Source organism: Mugil cephalus, chromosome 9, assembly GCF_022458985.1.
Source record: "Mugil cephalus isolate CIBA_MC_2020 chromosome 9, CIBA_Mcephalus_1.1, whole genome shotgun sequence".
Classification (NCBI taxonomy): domain Eukaryota; kingdom Metazoa; phylum Chordata; class Actinopteri; order Mugiliformes; family Mugilidae; genus Mugil; species Mugil cephalus.
In genome coordinates, this window is record NC_061778.1 from 23,952,196 (window position 1) to 23,972,119 (window position 19,924).

Below are 19,924 nucleotides of genomic sequence, written 5' to 3' on the forward strand. Positions count from 1 at the left end.
TGGATTTATACCTCTACCTCTAAAGTACGCAACACCATAAATTAAGTTCTAAATGGAAATCTGATGAAGAGACCATGAGATGGTAATAATTGTATTTAGCCAAAAGGTTACTTTTTCCTTGTTTATATTATTTGGTATTTCAGTATGAAATTGATTAGTTAAATTTAGATAGCTCAAATTAGTATTCCTCAAAAGTCATTCCCCGGACTGCGTCTATTTATAGATGATCATCAGTCGTTCTGGATTCATCAACGTATTCCCATCCCTGGGATCTTGGGAACACTAAATTAACATAAACTACCATCAATTATGGAATAAGGTCAGTTGCCTTGATCATGTTCGAGCTTCAATTTAAGCCAGTATCACAGTAAAGTGAATGACATTAAATGCAGTTTGAGCGGGAGCATTCTCTAGAGGGGGCGAGGGTAATAAATGTCAATGTCAGCGCAATTAGCCTCAGATTTCTACAGCTGTTTGATTTCAGATTGAAGATCCCAGCAGATGTTTCTAATCCGAGGGCCAGTGTGGGACGGACACAAAGTTTGTTTGTGTTTTGTACGTTAGTGTATCTCGCTTGCCATCGCAGCCCGGCGACGAGGCTCTGCACTAAATGGCTTACAGTGGCACTGGCAGCTGGCTTGGACCCTCCCTGGGGAGAAAACATTTTAGCACTTCATAAATTCCTAACAAGGTTTCAAATTGCAGACGTTTCCACCCTTTTCTCTGCTCCAGCAGCTCTAAACCAGCAATGAGACACTCCAGTGACCTGCTCATGTACTGCACGCACACACACACACGCACATCCACACAGCGTTCATTTGTTGTCACAGATTAGGAATGCTCAGAGAAAATTATTAGCAGGCTACAGATCAATACTGCAGCTATTTTCTAGTGGATTTAGATGAAATATTGGAGATCTGGACAACTGCACCATTTATGAAATACTCTGCACTTTCTAGCATTCATTATTATACTAACGCGGGGCGTTTTCATCCAAATGACAGCAGAAAAACAAAGCCATGGTCAGTAATTACCACTGTTAGGCTGTGAAAGTTTTCAATGATGGCTGTGACACCATTTGATAGTATGAGAAAGGCATATTGAAAATTATTCTGCCATAATAAATGCTGCAAAACTCTAAATGTGTGTAGATGCACTAATGCAAATGTCATTACTGTTTAAATTATGGGTTAAAACTCGTCGTTAGATGTCAAATATCTAATTACGAGTTACGGTGTAGTAGTGCAAAGTGAATGCAGGTGTATTTATTTCTAGCAATACTGAAAATATAAACTGACGTTTTAGGCTAAAGCTAGCTTAGCTTACAACCAAACGGATCGCCGCAGTTTTTGAATTACCGTAACTCACAATGATTTGCGCTATTGACAAAATTCAAAATGTGGCTTAACACTGGGAAGTTATCTGGAAGACTTTCGTGACATCTCAAGGGTATAACTAACTTCGTTTTTACCCACTGAGGGTTTTTTACCAAAAAGAAACGCAAGATATCTTCCCGGATCTCACCAGTCTTTCTTCTGTAGTTCCCCAACCTGCAGCAAACAGCAGCGGTGCGTCATCATTACCGTAATGGCAGCTTTTTCCCCCAGTGTTCGAACGCGCTTTGAAATTTGTCCATTGGTGAGTTATGGTAATTCAGTTATTGCAAGTTTTTGTTTGTTTGTTTGTTTGTTTGTTTGTTTTATCCGTGGGCGAATGTTTAGGTCTTAAAGGGTTAAAAGTGTCCTTGTAACAAACTTAACTTTAGCTGCAACCCTAACAGGTCAGAAACTGCTAATGCGTTTACCTGTATTTAGATCTCAGACAGTTATAGGGCTCTCATTGAAATTTCTGGAAATTCAAAATTTCTACTCTAGAGTGTTATTGTAGCGCATAAGAAGACATTTTTACCGTTGATAAATTTTTCAAAATTTCTAATTTTCATGGATAAAATAACAATTTTAAATGTGCACTGAATTGGTTCTTTGCCCCACAAAGGGTTATGATATCTGATGGGTATATAGAGTATAAGAGAAAGGGACAAATAAAACCAAAGTTGTTTTAAAGTAACTTAATTCTTAGCTAGATCACCGCTCCTTGGAGGGACGATGATGTTTACATGTTAACAACCAGCTGCATGTCTGTGGCTAATTAAAAGGCACACATATCATTTAGTTAGTTCATCTGTACAGGATAAATACTGAACCAAAGGCTTTATCACACTATCATTTATTTTATTTTATGGTGTAATATTAATAGAGGATATTTCGAACATTACAAGTAGTTTGTAGTTATGCAACAATTTTATATATATATATATATATATGGAGTACCATTTACAGCTAGCAGTACTTCCAGTCTGTAGGGCAGTCTGGAAGTGGCATAGTCTGACAGTACTGAAGTACCTCTGGTACCCTGACAGTGTTTATTGGAGGGTAAACAGAAGATCTATCTATATGTCTATCTATTCCCTGAGGATATGGAATAAATCTATTTATCTGTCTATATTTGAACACATTATCAGTTTAGTTTGTTTGTATTTTACAGCAGAGCCAGGTGAAATTCTTCACTTTCAATTTTTTTTATCTATCGTCAATGTCAAGATATTCATCAGAGCCATGTTCAGCATTTAGTATGAAGCGTTTCAAGTCAAATATTTATTAAGTTATGCACATCCACAGTTCACATTGCCTTGCTCAGCTGCTCCTTAGGCAGAGTCAGAACCAGCGACCTGTTTAAAAAGGCTGTGCCTGTGTTGCATACCAACGCTAAGCATGTGTTTACGTGCATGACATGACGTGAAGGGAGGCCATATATTTTCTTTATGATGTAGACCAATAATTCAGCAGCCCTTAATGTGTATGACTTTTTGTACAGGCTAGCACTCTTCTATCATGGTGCATTAGATTTTTTTTACATAATGTCAGGACTGAATGCTGCTTTACGATGCATGACTTAAATGTGCAGTTGTGTTTATATACTGTAACACTGTGACATTTATTTTCAAACAGTTTTAGATCCTGAATTAATTAAATGCTGTTGCAGCCTGTTGTCTATTTTTTTTTTATGTCTTAATAGCCTTAACAATATTGAGCAGATTTTTACTCAGCTTTCTGCTGTCCTCTTCTTCTGCTGTTTTTTTTTTTTTATTATTATTATTATTATAATTATTATTATTATTATTTTATAATACATGGTCTCTGGCCTCATTCAAGGCAGTTAGAAGTCAACACAAAGACTGGTCTTTTGTTTAAAATAAAAATACAAGTATATACAGTGCAGTATATACTGTAGTCTTCCAGGAGTCTTCCATACAGTCTTTCACATGAAAAAGTTTTGGCAATTTGAATCTTTTAAAATGCAGCAGGATAGCGCACCGGGCTCTCGATGAATCTGTGGTACCAGCCGAGATGAAAATAATACATCAAAGTCATATTAAATTCTGATTCATTCTCTTTTTTTCAGCTGGCACAGAGAGTATCAATCTTCTCAGTGCTCTGTTGATAATACAGACTGGAAGTGGGGGTGGTGGGGGTCAAAGCCCCACCTGTTCATGGATGGATGCCGCTCAAGGTTAGTGAAGAGGAGAGGACGCGCTGAAATCGCTCATGTCCATATTTTTTAAATCACACAGCTTTTATTGATTTCCATCCAGCAGAGAAATTCTTTGTGTGAAATATGAAAAGTGCTGTTGAGCATGCTAAAGAATAAATGTGGCTTGTATATGAGTGGTGAGTGTCTGTACTTTTTGGGGAACTAAGTGAAGACAAAGGGTAAAAATAATTTTCACAAATTAAAAAATACCACAATATTTCCTTCAATTAAAAGATCCTGCACACAACTGGCACACGTCAAAATTTTCTGCAAATGCTATTTGGTTACTTAGTTAATTGATACTTTGAACATTGCAGTACCACAATAGCAAATGGCTTGAGAGAAGTATAGATCAAAGAAGCGTGTGGTTGCTCTGAAAGCCTCTATTCTGCGCAAGCATCGGAGAAATTGGATTAGGATTTATGCCGCGGCTGTTTTGATATTCGTCTATTTCACATATGAAAAGCACGCGAGAGCAACTCAATTTAGACTGGCTGAGTGATAGCGAGATTGATTTAATTAAAAAAAAGAAAAGAAAAAAGAAACGGACTCTGGCGGAAGGGTGCATATCACTGCGCTACTCGTTTTTCCTAATTGACTGAGCTCAGGAGCCAGACCACAAATGGTCCAGTGACACAGGAACATCACCCCCTTAGACCTCACAAAGAGCACCATGTCACGCCCCAACAAATGGCCTCGGGGTCCAACCACTTACTACATTGCCCGGGAGAAAATCAGTAATTGGCATAATTTTTCATGAGCTCAACTGCAAAGGTGAAATAAATGACACTGTTCAATAATGCATTATATGCATCTATAATTGACTGTTTTTTTTCCACCAGGATATCTTCAGGGAGAGTGTGGAGGAAGGGGGGGAAATCAGTTTTATATAAACGCTGGCTTTATGAAGAGCTGGAAATCATTGCTTTTTTTTTTTTAATTTATCCTGTCAATTTGTGTTTAGTGCTGTTTTAATTTCCGATGTTCATTCTGCTGGCTTAGATAGATTGTGGATACTGGGGAATAAACTGTTACTAGTGGAAGCACAGAAGTCAGTAACGATAAGTATAGTGACCAAACGGCCAAAAATAATTGCCTCACATGTTCATTATCTCTAGCACGAAAAAAAAGCATCTTCAATGTGATTTAAAAATTACATATTACGATCCGTAACATTCATAGAAATATGGAACCTTACTGTTATTGTTTACTTTACATAAATATAAGTACACTATACACTTTCTTTTTTTGCTCTGTTTTGGTCTCCACCAATTCAGCTGCTAAACACCTCTCTATGTTCACCATAGTCGCTTCTTAAGTCAGACTTTGGTTTAGTGCTGGCCAGGAGGAGGCGCGTTTATGTCGTTTATGTCAGTTTCTTGCGGTGAAGACAGCTGCTTTCTAAAACAACACTGGCTACGTTTTTTATTGACAATGTTTCTTCTACTGGAAACACAACAGGACAAGGAGACGAGAACTGTATTTCCCCGAACTTTATAAATAATGCTGAATTCATTCAGTGGAAGAACACGACCAAGGCGGGCCCACATTTTCAACAGCACTGCCCGTATTAATTCCATCTTCATTTGTCTTTTCCAACAAATGTTTATTTTGCCACCTCCATGTTTTATGTGCCTTCCAGAAACTTGCCACGTCATCGATGTTTACCCACATGGGGCGAATGTGTGCAGGCAGACATCATTTCAACATGAAATGGTAGGATCAAACATTGTGTTGTGATTATTCTTTTTCAACTGAGGTGGTCACATGATTCATTAGTGTTCTGACCAGGTTTTTAATCAAGACAAGACCAATATTCTGAAATTTGATTAATCCTGCAACATTAATATATTTGACTTGCTTGCATAAGAATAATACTGCTTTACAATTTACTTAAATGTAAACACACCCAGAATTAGTTCTCAGTTTTTTGCATGTTCACACAGAGTTTTCTTCACAAAATGGAGCTGATCAGTTCTGAAACCAACCACAACGGCGTGTTTTCAGATCCCCTGGGATTCTTCATTTAAATAAGCCACCAATCACAGCTGATGAGAACAACCAAAAAAAAAGAAAGAAAGAAGAAGAATTCTCCAGATCTACTGGATTTTAGGGAAACTCCCAGTCAGATCAAAACATGTGAACGTCACTTGGAGTTTGTGAGACATTTAACTCTTGGGAACGTTCATTTCATCCTTGCATATTCTGTCTTTCAAGCAGCTGCTGCCATTTTTTTTCTTTCTTTTTCTTTTTCTTCAACACTCCTGACACGGGAAGAGAAGAGCAGAGAGCAAACAAGAGGAGGCAAAGAGAGAATCAGAGAGACAGTGGGATTGATTCAGCTTCCCATATTTCACAGGGCACTTGTGCTGCATCTGTTGAGCGAGCAGATCCATTGTCTGAGTTGTCATCGCCACCGCGGCAGGGGGACTCAGCGCCGCACGGTAGCGTGGCACCGGGTGCCTCACACTGACAATGTGACAGCGGGAACCTTGGGTAATTAAAGCAGCTCTCTGCTCTGTGCCCTCGGGGCAAGTCTGCCTGGGATGTGGAGATCATACCTGGCTCACTCACATTCAAGACTAACAGCAGCTAAAGCAATTTTCCACCCTAACAAATTCCTATTCCTGCTCTGCAGATTCAGGGATAGCAGCACTGATGTGATGTATGCAGTGCTAAAGCATGTGATCAAGCTGTGTTCCCAGGAGCTAAAAATATGACTTTGACCTGCACATGACCCAGATTTCAAACGCATTGTACAGGTTTACTGTCTTTAATTTAATGTGATTAGAATGCGTGAAAATCAGACTTCACCAAAGTAGAATTTGCCGCATATCAAAGTCCATTAACTTGAAAGTAGCTAGAAGTTCTGATGCAGGCGGACGATAACCAGCTATGGCCAGGGAGTCCAGTGTGAGTAAGCATTCCCACTGATCTGATCTGCCCAGAGGCAATACAGCATGCGCCGAAGTTAAATGACTGTCTTCCAATTTGCTCTCATGAATATTAAGCAGTGCTGTGACAGTAGAAAGGGCTGGCTGTACGCAAGCTGCTGATCCACACCGACAGATCTGTCCTCTGATGTCTAGGATGGGAGGGCAACGCTAAAACGAGGCCCCCACGGCAGATGAAGCCTCCCCCTCCCCAGTCTATTTTCACATCTTAAATGGGCCAGTGTGGCTGCCTGTCAGGGACCCTGTTCTGTTTCTCAGTTAGTAAAACTGAGCAATAAATGTCTAAATTATGCCGCTGCTGATGGTGATGATGAGTGCATGAGAGTGGATCTGATGAGGGATTATACTGTGGCTAACTATCGCGGCTCCCTCTGCTGCTGCCAGTGACGAATAAAAACCTCCACTCGTACTAATCTAACATTGCTATGTGATGTAACAAGGAAGTGGAGGGAAACCCTGTGCCTCTAATAAACCAAATAAAACAAAGTTGTCACATAGACTCTTTGCATATTTACGCTGACTTAGATTCCCCCATGTGGACCCAAGCAACGCTGCAGCTGAACCACAGCAGCCTTTGCAATTAGCAAGAGCTTATTACACTTAAAATTTCAACACCCGCAGTTTTACCTATTAATTAAAATCATTTTCTAATTTTACCAGCAACCGAAGAGAGCAGCGCCGCAGTGCCGCCTCTCCTCAACCTAATTAACGGGAATAAAAACTGTGTATTTATAGGCAGCTAATGCTAATCCCTTTGACAAACAGGCCTAGGCAAATGCATTTATAAATATATTTTTTGGAGGGTGAGGTGCAACATTGGTTCCACATGAAGTGATACAGAGACAGCTAAAAAGAAGAAGTGAGTTGCAATGTATGTTGCAACCAACCGTAAAGGTTACTATATTGCCTGTCACAATAAAATTTCGCTTTTTTGGCGAATAAAAGCATTAACACGCAACAAGCTGCATATCAATGTTTGGTTTATTATCAAATTGTTTAAAATAAGTCATTGGTGTTGCAATAAGATGTTTAAATGATCAGTTAAGAACAGAGTGATCACTAAATGTGGCAAACAACTTGCCAGTTTATTAGGTACACTCGTGAAATCAATGTTTTCTAACATAACAGTCCGGCATTAAATTCTCTTTCATGACAGTATCTGCGTAACAAATATATCCGTGTCTGCGTCACCTGCTCTCCTTCCAAACACACACAAAGAATTATTTCAGGTGCTGAACTCAGCTCTGCTGCATGCACCAGTGGCTATGATGAGTATATATCTCAGTTTTGCCAGTAAGCTCTGAACATCAGACATCCTTTAAGATTCTCTACTATTATACTTAAACAGGTCTGATTGAGACTTGAGTGGATATAATCGAATAGCCTCCAAACTAATCTAATGGTCAGCATACACTGTCTCTCCTCATAATACGATTAAGCGGCAGCCTTCTCGTTGAACAGATGCCTGTTGGCAGAGGCCTTACCTCAGTTAGACGAGCAGACGTGGCACATGCTGGACAACCAACCTTATTACGCCACTGAGCATTAAAGTTAAGGGCCCTCAGAGATGTTTCTGTTGTCAGCCATCTTAACGCGACCACTGTCCACCTGCATGCCACCTAAGCCAACGCTACGTCCAAAGGCTGGTCTCTTCATGGAGCTATATTTATATCGTTTTCTGCTTATAGACCAAAACAAAAACCTAACCATTTATATGAACACTAAATAAATAATGCAAAGATAAAATCACTGCATGTCCCTAAACATCAATCAGTACAGAACTTTTTTGACATGTGCAAAATGGTTCATCAACCATAGAGCTTGAAATCTGACTGAAATATTAAAGAATAATAATAGCGGAATTAAATAGCGGAAAATGATACTGTCCATGTTTTCATTGGTGCTGCCCACTTTGATTCCAGATCTGTTAATCTGTTACCACCATGTTTCTGTCCCAGAAACTCATCATCACATTGGGCAAACTGGAGAGAAACAGTCAAATTAAGCTTTTTCATGGAATTTATGTGCTAACATTTCCAGATTGATTGGATTTGGATTATCTAGTTTATATCACTCCTTGCTTTCTGACCTGTCCCACCTGAGGTGGTTAAATGAGGTATTTTATTTCGTAAATATTATTTCTGAATTGCCATTAGTCGGACCTCTGACGCCGGCTTTTCTGACCATTCAACACGTCGACTTGTCTTGAGGAATCAGTCAGAGAATTGATTGGCTGTTAGGTGAACCAGCAGTGCACAAGAAGAAAAGCAAAGGAAGCGGGAAAAAAAACAAACAAAGATCAACGAGTGCACACTTCTCATTTTTCATCTTCGTCTGTTCTGGGCATTTAAATACACAAATATTTTACATCTTCATCATCTAGAACGAATAAACCGTGGACCCACTGATCAGCATGATTCAGGAGAGGCCAGCTCTGTACAACAATGTGCATGTCCTCCTAGCCTCCCAGAAAATAGTAGTCCACTTTCCCCCATTGAATGACTGCTGGCACCAGCTGCTATGGAAAGGTATTTTCTTTTCAAGCAGAATGTAATTGCTAGTCGGCCGTTGCCTTTGCAGTGTGTTTAAGTGCAACTTTTTTTGTCCAGAAACAGGAAACATGAGGCACAGCAGGCCTTTGCTGCTGTTAGTTCTTGGATGTCGGTTTGGTATCTAAAAAATGTAAATATAATTCCCCAATAATTTAAGTGCTTGATGCTTGAACATTACATCACAACTTGCTCTTTGGTTTATTATTTAGATTTTTATTTATTATTCTTTGTGATTTTTTGCTTGAATGTGTTTATTGCTTGAGTGGTGCAATTCTCCCTTTCTTCCAGCTGTTTCTTGGTTCCTTTCTTCCTTGTTCACTGCACTCTTGAACTCTATTTTGAAAAGTGCTTGGCGAATGTGCTGCTAATACTGTACAGGTAATAATACCATTATGAAGCCACAGTGGCTCTTTGAAGACGCACCGCTGTCCCTGTTTTGTACAAGAGACGTCTGTGACCAGCAGCTGGTGGAGTGTGTTAATGTTGATGTCACAGCAGCTGGCTGCTCTCATCCTGTTAGCTCTGCCTGCCATTATCAACCCCCCTCCTCCCCTCCTTCCTCCTCCTCCTCCTCCTCCTCCTCCTCCAAAGCTGCTGCAACTGCTGCCATGCTCATTTTAATACTCCAGACTCATTTGACCGTCTTTATGGACTTATCATATTAAACATTTATCGCAGCCATTTCCCTAAACCAAGCATGTTTATTCAACACTTAGGGAACCACAGCACGGCTCCTTTCAGTGCCCCACCCTCCCTGCTCCCACCCCCATGACACACACACATCCACACGCACCCATACACACACACACATCCTTATTTTCTCCTTTCCTTCGTTTCTCCCCGTTTCTCCTCCTCCTCTCTCCCTCAGCCCCCCGGCTTGCTTTATTACAACCTCCGTGCTGCTGCCTGAATAAAAAGCAGAGGCATTTTTGTACAATTTCTTCCTTCTCCTTTCCGGTCATCCTTTCCTCCCGTGGCTTGGACACCGGGGAACTCCAGGCAGCCAAGCAGGCACAAATGTATTCTGAGCATTTAGCACTTTGGATGAATCGAGTTTTAATTTAATCATCTGATCAAACACTAATTAGCATAATCACTTGTGGGGATGGATGGTCTAGATAGAGAGAGACACAGAGCAACACATAATAGACCTCATCTATGTGTTGCTAAGTGTCTATGGGACACTTAGCAACACAACAAACTGCCACATGCTTCCAGGTGCCCATGCAGGGCTCTGTCCAAATTACCTCCCTTTGTATGAACAATAGAGCCAATTCTCTTTTTCTTCAACAGCACAGCCTCTGCAGAATGATCTATTCAGTGGGAGACTGCCCTACAATCAAACGCACTGCTGCCAGACCCTGTGCCCTCTTATTTGATCTTGGACAAGATGGCTTACTGCAGCATCGCACCTTGGTCTGAGCAGAGCAGGTCTGGGAATTCTAGGAATACCACAAAGTGCTAAGATTATTGACAATGCACTCAGTCTCACACCGGGCCGGGGGATCGATGAGTGGCTGGAAGGGCATAAATCAGACTCCTGTGGCTCCACTCCATGTCACACCCTAACCCGCCCACCCAGCTCCCCCAATTAAACACACAAGCACTTCGGTTCCAATGCACACAAAAGCACACACTCGGTAAAGCCTCCCAACATGTATAAATACATAAACACCAGCAAACACACAAATAACGCACATCTCTCTCACACACACGTGTACACACACACCTCACCAACAAGATGACAGCGCTTTAAAAATGGCCGGCTAAAAATAACCGCCACTAACTTGGTCTTAAATCTTAGCATCTGTGCCAGGTTTAAAAATAAAGAGCAGTGTCGAGAAACCAAGCTGGACCAATTTGTCTTTCTGTCACTCTGTCTATCCAGCTTTGCCTCCTCCGTTATCCCTTAGCCTACTTTAATATTCGGACCGTGGAGCCTGAGACTCAGGGGTAGACTTGGCGGTGAAATGTCTCCTGGAAACGCAGCCTTCAATAATCTGCCTGAGATGCGGATGGGAAATATGCAGCAGGACACCAGGGCCGGAAAACAGCAGAGAGGTCAAAGAGACGTGTTGTTGTTGTTTTTTTAACATTGGCATATACAAGAAAAGCCCATGAAATGCGGGAAGGGAAAGCCAAGCTCAAAGGCAGAGACAGAGACGGGCTGGCAGAATGCTAGTGAGCCACAATACATCAGGCGCATGCATCATGCTCAGGCCGGAGTCGCGAGGATCAATTCAGCCTTGGGCCACCGAGTGTGTCGAGTTCAAAGCCTGGCCCTGGTATGTGGAGGACTGGATTAAGAGCCAGTATTTATGAGGTCCAGCATGGATGTTTGTCTTGGTGGGTGATGGATATGGATCTCATCACACCTCTGCCACCTGTCTTCCACAATGAACAAAAGCTCTGGTGGGACTCTCACCACAAGGACTGTGGCCTGGTGCACAGTGTATAACAGACATCCAACAGATGGAACGCAGCATGGACTACTGGCAAGTGTAGCATGTAACATTTTAATGGAGTCTAATATTCAGATTATGGTCTGTTTAAAAGCCCAAACATAATGAAAATGATCTTTATAGACACTTAAATAGGAATGCAGGGGAAGTCTAATGATACCACTGAGTAATTTAATGGGGGGGGGGGCATACAGTCTGTTTTGCCACTTCTCAAAAACGGCGGCATCCAAGCTGAAGTGGTCCTGTGCCGAGAGACTGTTTTCTGTACATAGCTAGAAATAATAGGCACACTTGGCATAGTTATAAGATGAGGACGACTAAGGCATGGCACATTCATGGCTTTGTAGCACGTCACACAGCTGCTCAGATTAAACAGGCCCGTGGATGTAAACCTAAAGCTGAACAGAAATCTTCTGTTGGAATGAAAAAAAAGCAACAGCAGTTAATGTCTCCTAGAAATGACATTCATATTCACATATCATATTGATAGGCTTTTTAGCACAGTTGGTTGAACCGAAACCTAATCACTGCGTACATTTTTCTTGGTGGTGGTGGTTCTTCTGAATGAAGGGGTGCGTTCACCGCTTGTACAACGTCAAAACGCATAAGTGCAGGACATTCGCCCATTATGTTGACAAAAAAAATAATCTGATGACATTTTTCATACATGAACAACAAACTAATGAACATTTTCTTGTGATTTATCTGTTTGCATGTGCTTTCTTAATCTGCAGTACGCCACACTTAGTGATGGGAGTTCTGGCTCTTTCCAAAGATCTGGCTTTTTTGGCTCAGCTCCATTAGAAGAGCCAGCTCTCTAGTGGTTTGTGTATTGGTAAGCAAATTTTCATTCGTTGTTCTCATAAAAGTCTTTGTTATGCATTTTTGTAAAAAAAATACAAAATTACTATTATTTAACATTTTAATCAACGCTTAAAATGAACATCTGGAGCACCACAAACCAATCAAAAAAATACAGGCCAAAGTCTTAACATTATGACACTTGTCACCTCATGGCATGCCCATCAAAATAAATTCGTGCCCCTGGCAGCACGGATTCTCAGGAGTGGCTGAAGCTTTTTGCTCTCCCTAGCGAGAGCCATCTCTTCTCATTCGCTACAAAGAATCGACTCTTAGAGTCACCTTGTATGCGGACGACACATCATTGGTTGAGCTCTCTTGAGCGTTTCTCACATGTATTGGTGACATAATGGATAAAATGACAGACAACTGCTGCATCCAAATCGCCCGCCCCAAGTTGAACCTGACACAGTCAGTCCGGCTCAACTAGGATTTGACCTGGACTTTTGGAATTCAGACAAAATCTTTGGGAAACTGAACAGTAAGTAAGCACGATATATTAATGGTGGCCAGATTCCACACGGGTCAGTACACACTTGCTTACTTACTGCTTACCGTGACACTTATGGAACTGAGCCATCATAAAAGTACCTGTGCCTTCCCTGCTGTGCCAAGTCAAAATTTCTGCAAGTCATGCGGAAAGCCAAAAGTCAAAAATCTCTCATGTTGTAAGTAGGCGTATTCTAAACTTGTTTGAAACTAAATCTAAATAGATGCGTTCTACACAGGAGATCAGAAGTGCTTTCTACTTGACTTAGTCTGTTTTTAAAGTGTCAAATGCAGTTTTTATAGCCGCTCCTCTACTACAGTACCTGTGCAGCGCACCACGGTAATATAACATGTCACTTTGACAGGTGCTGAGTGAATTAAAAACATCCTCTCTACTGAGAACCCTGTCTGAGAGGGAAACCCCCGCCAGATGTACTACAACCTCACATTGCACGCATGATCAAACACCTACATCTGGGTGCTGAGGGCTTTTCTGCTCTTCCCTGCAGATGCTAAATGATATCGTTAACATTTTAATGCAAGAGACATTTACACGCTGGCTTGCGCAATTACACCTCTGATTCAGTGAAATCCAGACAGACACTGTGTGATCGGTAATTAGATTTTACATCGGGTGAAACACAGCACACACACACACGCGCATATACACACACAGGCACGCACACAAGTCACCAAAGCTTGCTCCTAATTAGAGAGCTAGACAGGCTCGAGGAGGTACGGTACAGTAGAGTAGCCCTCATTATACAGCTAGGATGTATGAACAAGGGGATATCTATTATGATCACACATCAGGGTATCCATTACCCAACATTAGCAGCCCTTTCAACTGGAATCACGCGCAGAGTTCAAAATGTAACCCAACAAACCCTCTTATAACTCACACAAGTGAGCAAGAGTTAAGTGGGTTTGTAAACTTAATTTAGCCCATTAGATATTCATATCAGAGTAAGACTGCACAAGATGATCTATCACTTGACTGTACGCTGCGTGTTTTCATGGGGTAATTTAATTTCATGAGCTACGATACTGCTTGTGCAACCAAACCCTAATTGGTAATTAGTAAACAGACTAATGGCTGTGAGTGCAGCTGAAAAGCTGGTCAGGTTTCACTCCACTGCTTTGCAGCCTACAAACGGCCACCGTGGCCACTGGGAGGTCGCTGATCTTCGGACATCCCCACACAGACTGGAGAACCACCTCACGGCTCCTACAAACGACGCTCTCATCACTGCGCTGCCTTCATCTCCTTCATGTAGATTTATTACCAAGCAAACACCAGTTCCCCACTTCTGCTTGCAGCCAAGTTCAATCTATCTCTCCACCCCAGCCCCCGTAGCATTTCCATCCAGTGTTTCAGGTTGCTAATAATGTGGGGTCATGTAAAATTGGCAGGCTAACTGATGTTGGCAGCTATTCGCTGCACCGTAAGCTACACTGGATGAGATGCTCTGTAGGAGCCTCCTTATTCCAACTTGGATGTGTGTTTAGAAAGGTCACAGCTAATTGAGATCAAAATTTGATTGCGTGATTTCCTGACCTGTGCACAAATGGTCATTTATTTAAGAGAGGAGTCCCTTTTAAGTCACAAGCATCAGGTTAAGCCACAGTGTGCACGTCTACAAATCATCACAGTCTTGGTGGGGACGCTGTGGGAAAGGCTTGTCTCGTTATAGCTTTGCAATGAGAATTTGAATAGGCCAGTTTAGCTGGCTGTGGTGTTTGCCTGGAGGCAGCTTTCAGGCAGTGATATTTAATGCTTCCTCTCCTGTTTCTGATGATTGAATTTATAGATCCTGGTTTGATAGGTGCAAAAGACTAGTCTTTAAAAAAGAATTTAGAGTACTTATTCTCATCTTCCATAAATGCTTATCCTCTGGGGGGTCGCAAGGGTGCTGCAGCCTATCCCAGCTGTCATCTGCGAGAGGCGGGGTACGCCCTGGACAGGTCGCCAGTCCATCGCAGGGCCAACACAGAGACAAACAACCATTCACACTGACACCTACGGCCAGTTTAGAATCACCAATGAACCTAACGCACATGTCTTTGGACGGTGGGAGGAAGCCAGAATACCTGGAGAGAACCCATACACAAAGGCTTGAGTCTCGAGCCTTCTTTTGATAATGAACAGTCAATTTCAACGGTTTGCACAGAGAAAATAAAAATGTGACATTTGTGAGCATTGTGCAGGTGTGTATCTGCTTATAATTGGTTGCAGGGTTTCATTAAGCAGTGAAATGACCACAACGCAAAGGAAAAACCAGAATCTGTCGAGCGGCTCACTTGGCGCTTGGTCACTTTAATACACCTGTGGACGCACTGATGGAACAGGATGTGATTAGCTCCGGATCGAGGACTTCCGGGCCAACTCAGGTTGCAGCCAAACTCACACTTCCATGTCGGGAGTCATGTGGGTCTGCCATTTTGTAGAGATGTCCAGTTTGTGAAGAAGTACTACTCTCAACATACCGGATAAAAATGATGGTGTAAACAAACACCAGACGTTAACCAAGCACCGTCGTAGATTCTGGCACCAGACAGCAACACCCCACATATAGCTTTCTACCCCATGTAGCGAACAGTGAATGGGTGAACGTTTTAGGACGCAGCCCCTGACATCCATTAAGGAGGTTACCATAGAGACAGGCCAGCGAACACGTGACAGGCCTAACTCTGAAACAGCAAGAATTGTCTGGAATCCAATCTCTGCGCCGGCTTCTATCTACAAGGTCATTCATTCATTCTGACAACGACTGCTCAGCCGATGAACACCTCATTTTCATGATAATCAACAAAACATCCTGCCACGGAGGACAAAGTCGTACAGCTACAGCTCCGGTACAGAGATGGAGGAATCAAATAAAAACCATGCAAGTGATAAAAAAAAACATGTCGGGAAAAAAAAAAGAAAAAAAAAAGATTGCCGTACAAATGGCGAACACAAAAAAGTGTGGCGTCTGCACTCAACGCCGTCTACTGCTTAATCCCTATCTGTTTTTTTGCCACAGGCCTCCTCAAATAATCCCTTATGCAATAAACGGACACAATCTTGCATGGCAGTTGATCTAATGTCAGAGTCAGATGATTATGATTAATGAGGATTCCTTATTGTTCCTTTATGAGTTTCAGCACAAGCTGGGCTGAGGGAGATACCATTTTATATGGAGTCAGTGTCAATAAACGACACCGACTGAGGGCTGCCTCAGCACTGAAAAAGCGTCGACACAAAAACAAAAATCCATTTCCAAAGCCTTATTTTATTATTCCGGCCAGAAGGGAAAATCCATTTTGGGGGCACCATATCATATTAAAGCCCTCTGATGCGGTTAAATGAATTCGTACCTGTAAATCCTCACTTCCCCAATTCTTGCTTTACGAATTCTGCATTTTTTTTTTTTTTTTTTTACCCTTTCACACAAATTCAACCAGTCGCCTGAATTTTAAACACGCGGACAATCCCCATCTTGTCACCCCGATGTGTTTCCTTACAGACATGTTTCCATTTTCTTTCCCTCTCCATCTCCTTCCCCAACTCTCCCTGTTTTCGTACACACCCAGTCAGCCATAATCCCTCCCTGTAGAAGGGACTCTGGCCAATAAGTGAATGCAATAAACTGTATCAATTTTCCACTATTGATTATGGATACACTGTATGAGCACACAAAATGTGTGTGGACGCTTGCATGTGTGCAGCTGTGCACATGCATGCAATTACCCAAGTGTGCAAGAAAACACAGCAGAAGATGCAAAACCAAATGTGTTGGACTACAGCATTTGAATGGTGGATGTCTTGAGGCTACTGGAATGGAAAATTTCTCTCACGTTTTTTTTGTGCGTGTATTTATGGAGTTCTTTTGCATTTTCTTACAAAAATGTGACCTTTGACGGATTTGTCTCTTCAAAAGCAATACATTTTTTTTTTTTTTTTTTTTTTTTTACATTTTGTACCAATGATGCCCTTATTTATTTCCATTTAAAGGTGTCTAACGTAAAGCCGTGTTCAAATTTGGTTGTGTAGATGAAGCAAAAATACTGCCAGAGCGTTAAGTATGATGCGAAAATTGAAATTAAATATGGTCCAAAACACAAATGAAGATTACTGGCTTTACATTGTGTTTACAAAGTGGCCATTTTAATACCTTCCATTCATTTAGGCCATTTTGAACTTGAAAAATAAGCTCGCTGTGGGGGAGGGGGAAAGGGTTAAACCAAATGTCCATTATATCCAAGACGTCACTTATTACTAAGGGCCACAGAGGAACAAGGTTGTGACAGAATAAGTATCATTAGACAGAAAATAAAAACAAATCACATTCATTTGATGCAAACTGAAAACATTTCAAACATTATAATCCAATTTAACCAATACAATTAAACTAATTAATTAAAAACAAACATAATTTATCATTTTATTTATTTTATCTGGGTGAGGATGTATATCTGAAGGCCAGAGATGTGTTTAGTGGTTAGTGGGGGAGCTTGAAGGATTTAAAACACAATTCACGCCTCGCCCGTGTCTCTCCCTCTATCATGGGTGTCAGCCTTTTGACAACCATATAAAATCCATTTCATGTGGGTCACAGGTGACCTCCATCCTCCCTCTCCAGTCACTTAGCTGTCTACCAGTGATTTGCATTCCGCAGTAGGGGATGCGCGCTAATAAATAAATGTGAGAAGGTGAAACTTACCATTCAAGATGCTCTGGAAAAAGATAAAAGCCAATATCCACATGCCCTGCTCCGTTCAATCCCCCCAAGCTATGCTTTCTCGTCTTCCTCCGACCGGTGCCTCCCTGGGTTTCTCTTCTGTGCGCTTGGGGTAAGGTTAAACATTTGCCACTGTCTTGAAGCAAACCGGTCCGAGTCTCTACTTTTAATATCTCCTCCCTACTTTTCCTTCTTTCTGAGCTGTCTTTTTCTGCGCTCGGACCATAAATGAGCCTCAGTGATTGTCTTGGGGAGAGCTGTGCTCAGACTCTCCTCCTCTGCTCCGCGTCTTGCTGCTTCTCCCCGTTATTCAAAGAGGATGCTGAAGGGGTGAAGCCCAGGTGTGTGTGATGCTGAGTCAGAGGCGGGTGAAAGCGGATCCTGAAACCAAAAAAAGAAAAAAGAAAATATTCAAAAAGAAAAAAAAAAGAAAAGAAAAAACCCTGGCTTAACAAAAGATTTAGTAAAATTTGTCAAAAGCTCCGAAATCCTAAACAAAACGCCGACTGATGAATCATCCTGTGGAGTAGAAGGATATTTCTTTAGGAAATTAAAATAACTAAAAGAGCAAAGAAGCAAACAGAGGGGAGAGGGTGGCAGTATGAGAATGAAAAACACGCTTTTTTCTCAGACTCCAAAGTCAGATCATCTTCATCGCCTCTGAGCGTCCAGCAAGAGGCGAGCAAGCGCATCTTTCCCCGCTGCCGCTCTCTAATCGCACCACACTGACTCTCTGAGCATTACACAGAATAACCCTCTCCCCTGCCCCTGCAGACGCTTTAATTCCTCATTGCCTTAAAGGAGCAGAGGCGGCTACCCGTCGGTGCTGAGGGCAGGAGGTGGGAGAGTCCGAGAGCACACAGCGAGTGGAGCATTTGCATTAAAGAAATGAGCTGCACCTGACGCACCGGGGCACCAAGGATTTTTACGCACGGAGTTGCGCCGGCTCAAACAGAAAGCGCTGTCTGCCGGTGCGCAGGTGTACTCAGAAAAGAAGCATTCGGTAGCAGATCTAGCTTGAACTGACTTATTATGTCATTTCTCCTCCTGGATAACAGCAGATGAGAGATCTCAGTAGGTATGGAAATCCACAAGGGCATCCAATGACGCACGTTTTGTGTTCAGTGAAGTGGGCGAGCGAGGGCAGTTTTTGTTTAATTGAAAGACACTTTTGAATTGGTCGAAGGGGTTTAATAATCGGAGAGGAGAGAAAACAGAAAGAAAAGGCAACACTCTGTGAGTGGGTGGAGAAAAGGGTTAACATAAAGCGTCCCCCCACCCCAAAGGCGCGTACACACATACACACACACACGTACACAATTCATATCGCCTCCCTCAACCCCATAATCCACCACCACCACCCCTCCATTTTAATGCCTGCCTTGAAGTCAAGGGTAGAGCTGTAGTAGGCTGTGGAAGCCTGTGGGCCTGTCCAGAACAGGGTTACACTGAATGTGATATAACCAGCAGCACAGTGTGCAGCTCATTCTCTATGACAGAATATACTAACAGTGGTTATGTACCCCAGGATACTGATATTTATTTGCTTATATCTAAATGGAACAAAGGATCATTAGAATTTTTATATTGTACAAAGGAAGACAAACATTTTTAAGCAGGTGAATACACAGTTCTACATTCCAGTAAATATGTTTCTGAGACTAAGTGTGCGTTTCTCTGGTGAGGATGCAGGATTTATTCTGCACCGTTTCATAGATTCTATGCCGAGGTTTTGATCAGTGCATTTCCCTGTTGTTCTTACTGTATATTTGTCTACAGTCTCTGCCCACTTGTCTGCCTGTCTCTCTCAGCATTCACTCCAGTGCAGCAGACAAACAGGAACGCTGCTCTGCATTTGCTGAAGTCTGTACCAGAACACGCTGTTCTCGCTCGCCTCAAAATGATTTAAGTGGCTCCTTCTTTTAACTTTTGGCTGATTTATTCAGCAATTTCCTCGAATGAAAATGTTCTTTCATCACCAGTGTCAGCTCTTTGAGGTATTGTAAAAAATAAAAAATGCCGATGAAAAAAATGTTTAATTGCATAAAAGGATAATGTTGTTTACTTTCTTTTGCCTAACCTGTAAGTTAAACCCTAAACAAGTAGAAGTGCCTGCGGTGGGGGGTGAGGAGAAAGCACTGGTGAATGAGGGCAGTGGGTCAGAGATCCCGCCCGTCATTTAGAGTGGATTAAGACAACTGTGCTGCAGTTAAGGTTCTAAAATTCTTGGCATTGATTACTTAGTAAGTTCATTAGCTACTGCAGGCTAAGGGATATGATCATTTGTAACA

General features: G+C 41.8%; 1 protein-coding gene across 4 annotated transcripts in view; it reads right to left on the reverse strand.

The window, feature by feature from the left end:
• dscamb (Down syndrome cell adhesion molecule b) overlaps nucleotides 1–18,521 on the reverse strand; it is a 113,708-nt gene extending 95,187 nt beyond the window's left edge. Inside the window, exon 1 of one of the 4 annotated variants that reach the window (XM_047594824.1) lies at nucleotides 17,616–18,521. In XM_047594824.1, coding sequence (XP_047450780.1) covers nucleotides 17,616–17,658 — 43 coding nt within the window. In that variant the 5' untranslated portion in view covers nucleotides 17,659–18,521. The remainder of the gene's footprint in view (nucleotides 1–17,615) is intronic. The other 3 variants (XM_047594825.1, XM_047594826.1, XM_047594827.1) reach the window with 3 other exon arrangements.
• Nucleotides 18,522–19,924: the final 1,403 nt, after the last annotated feature.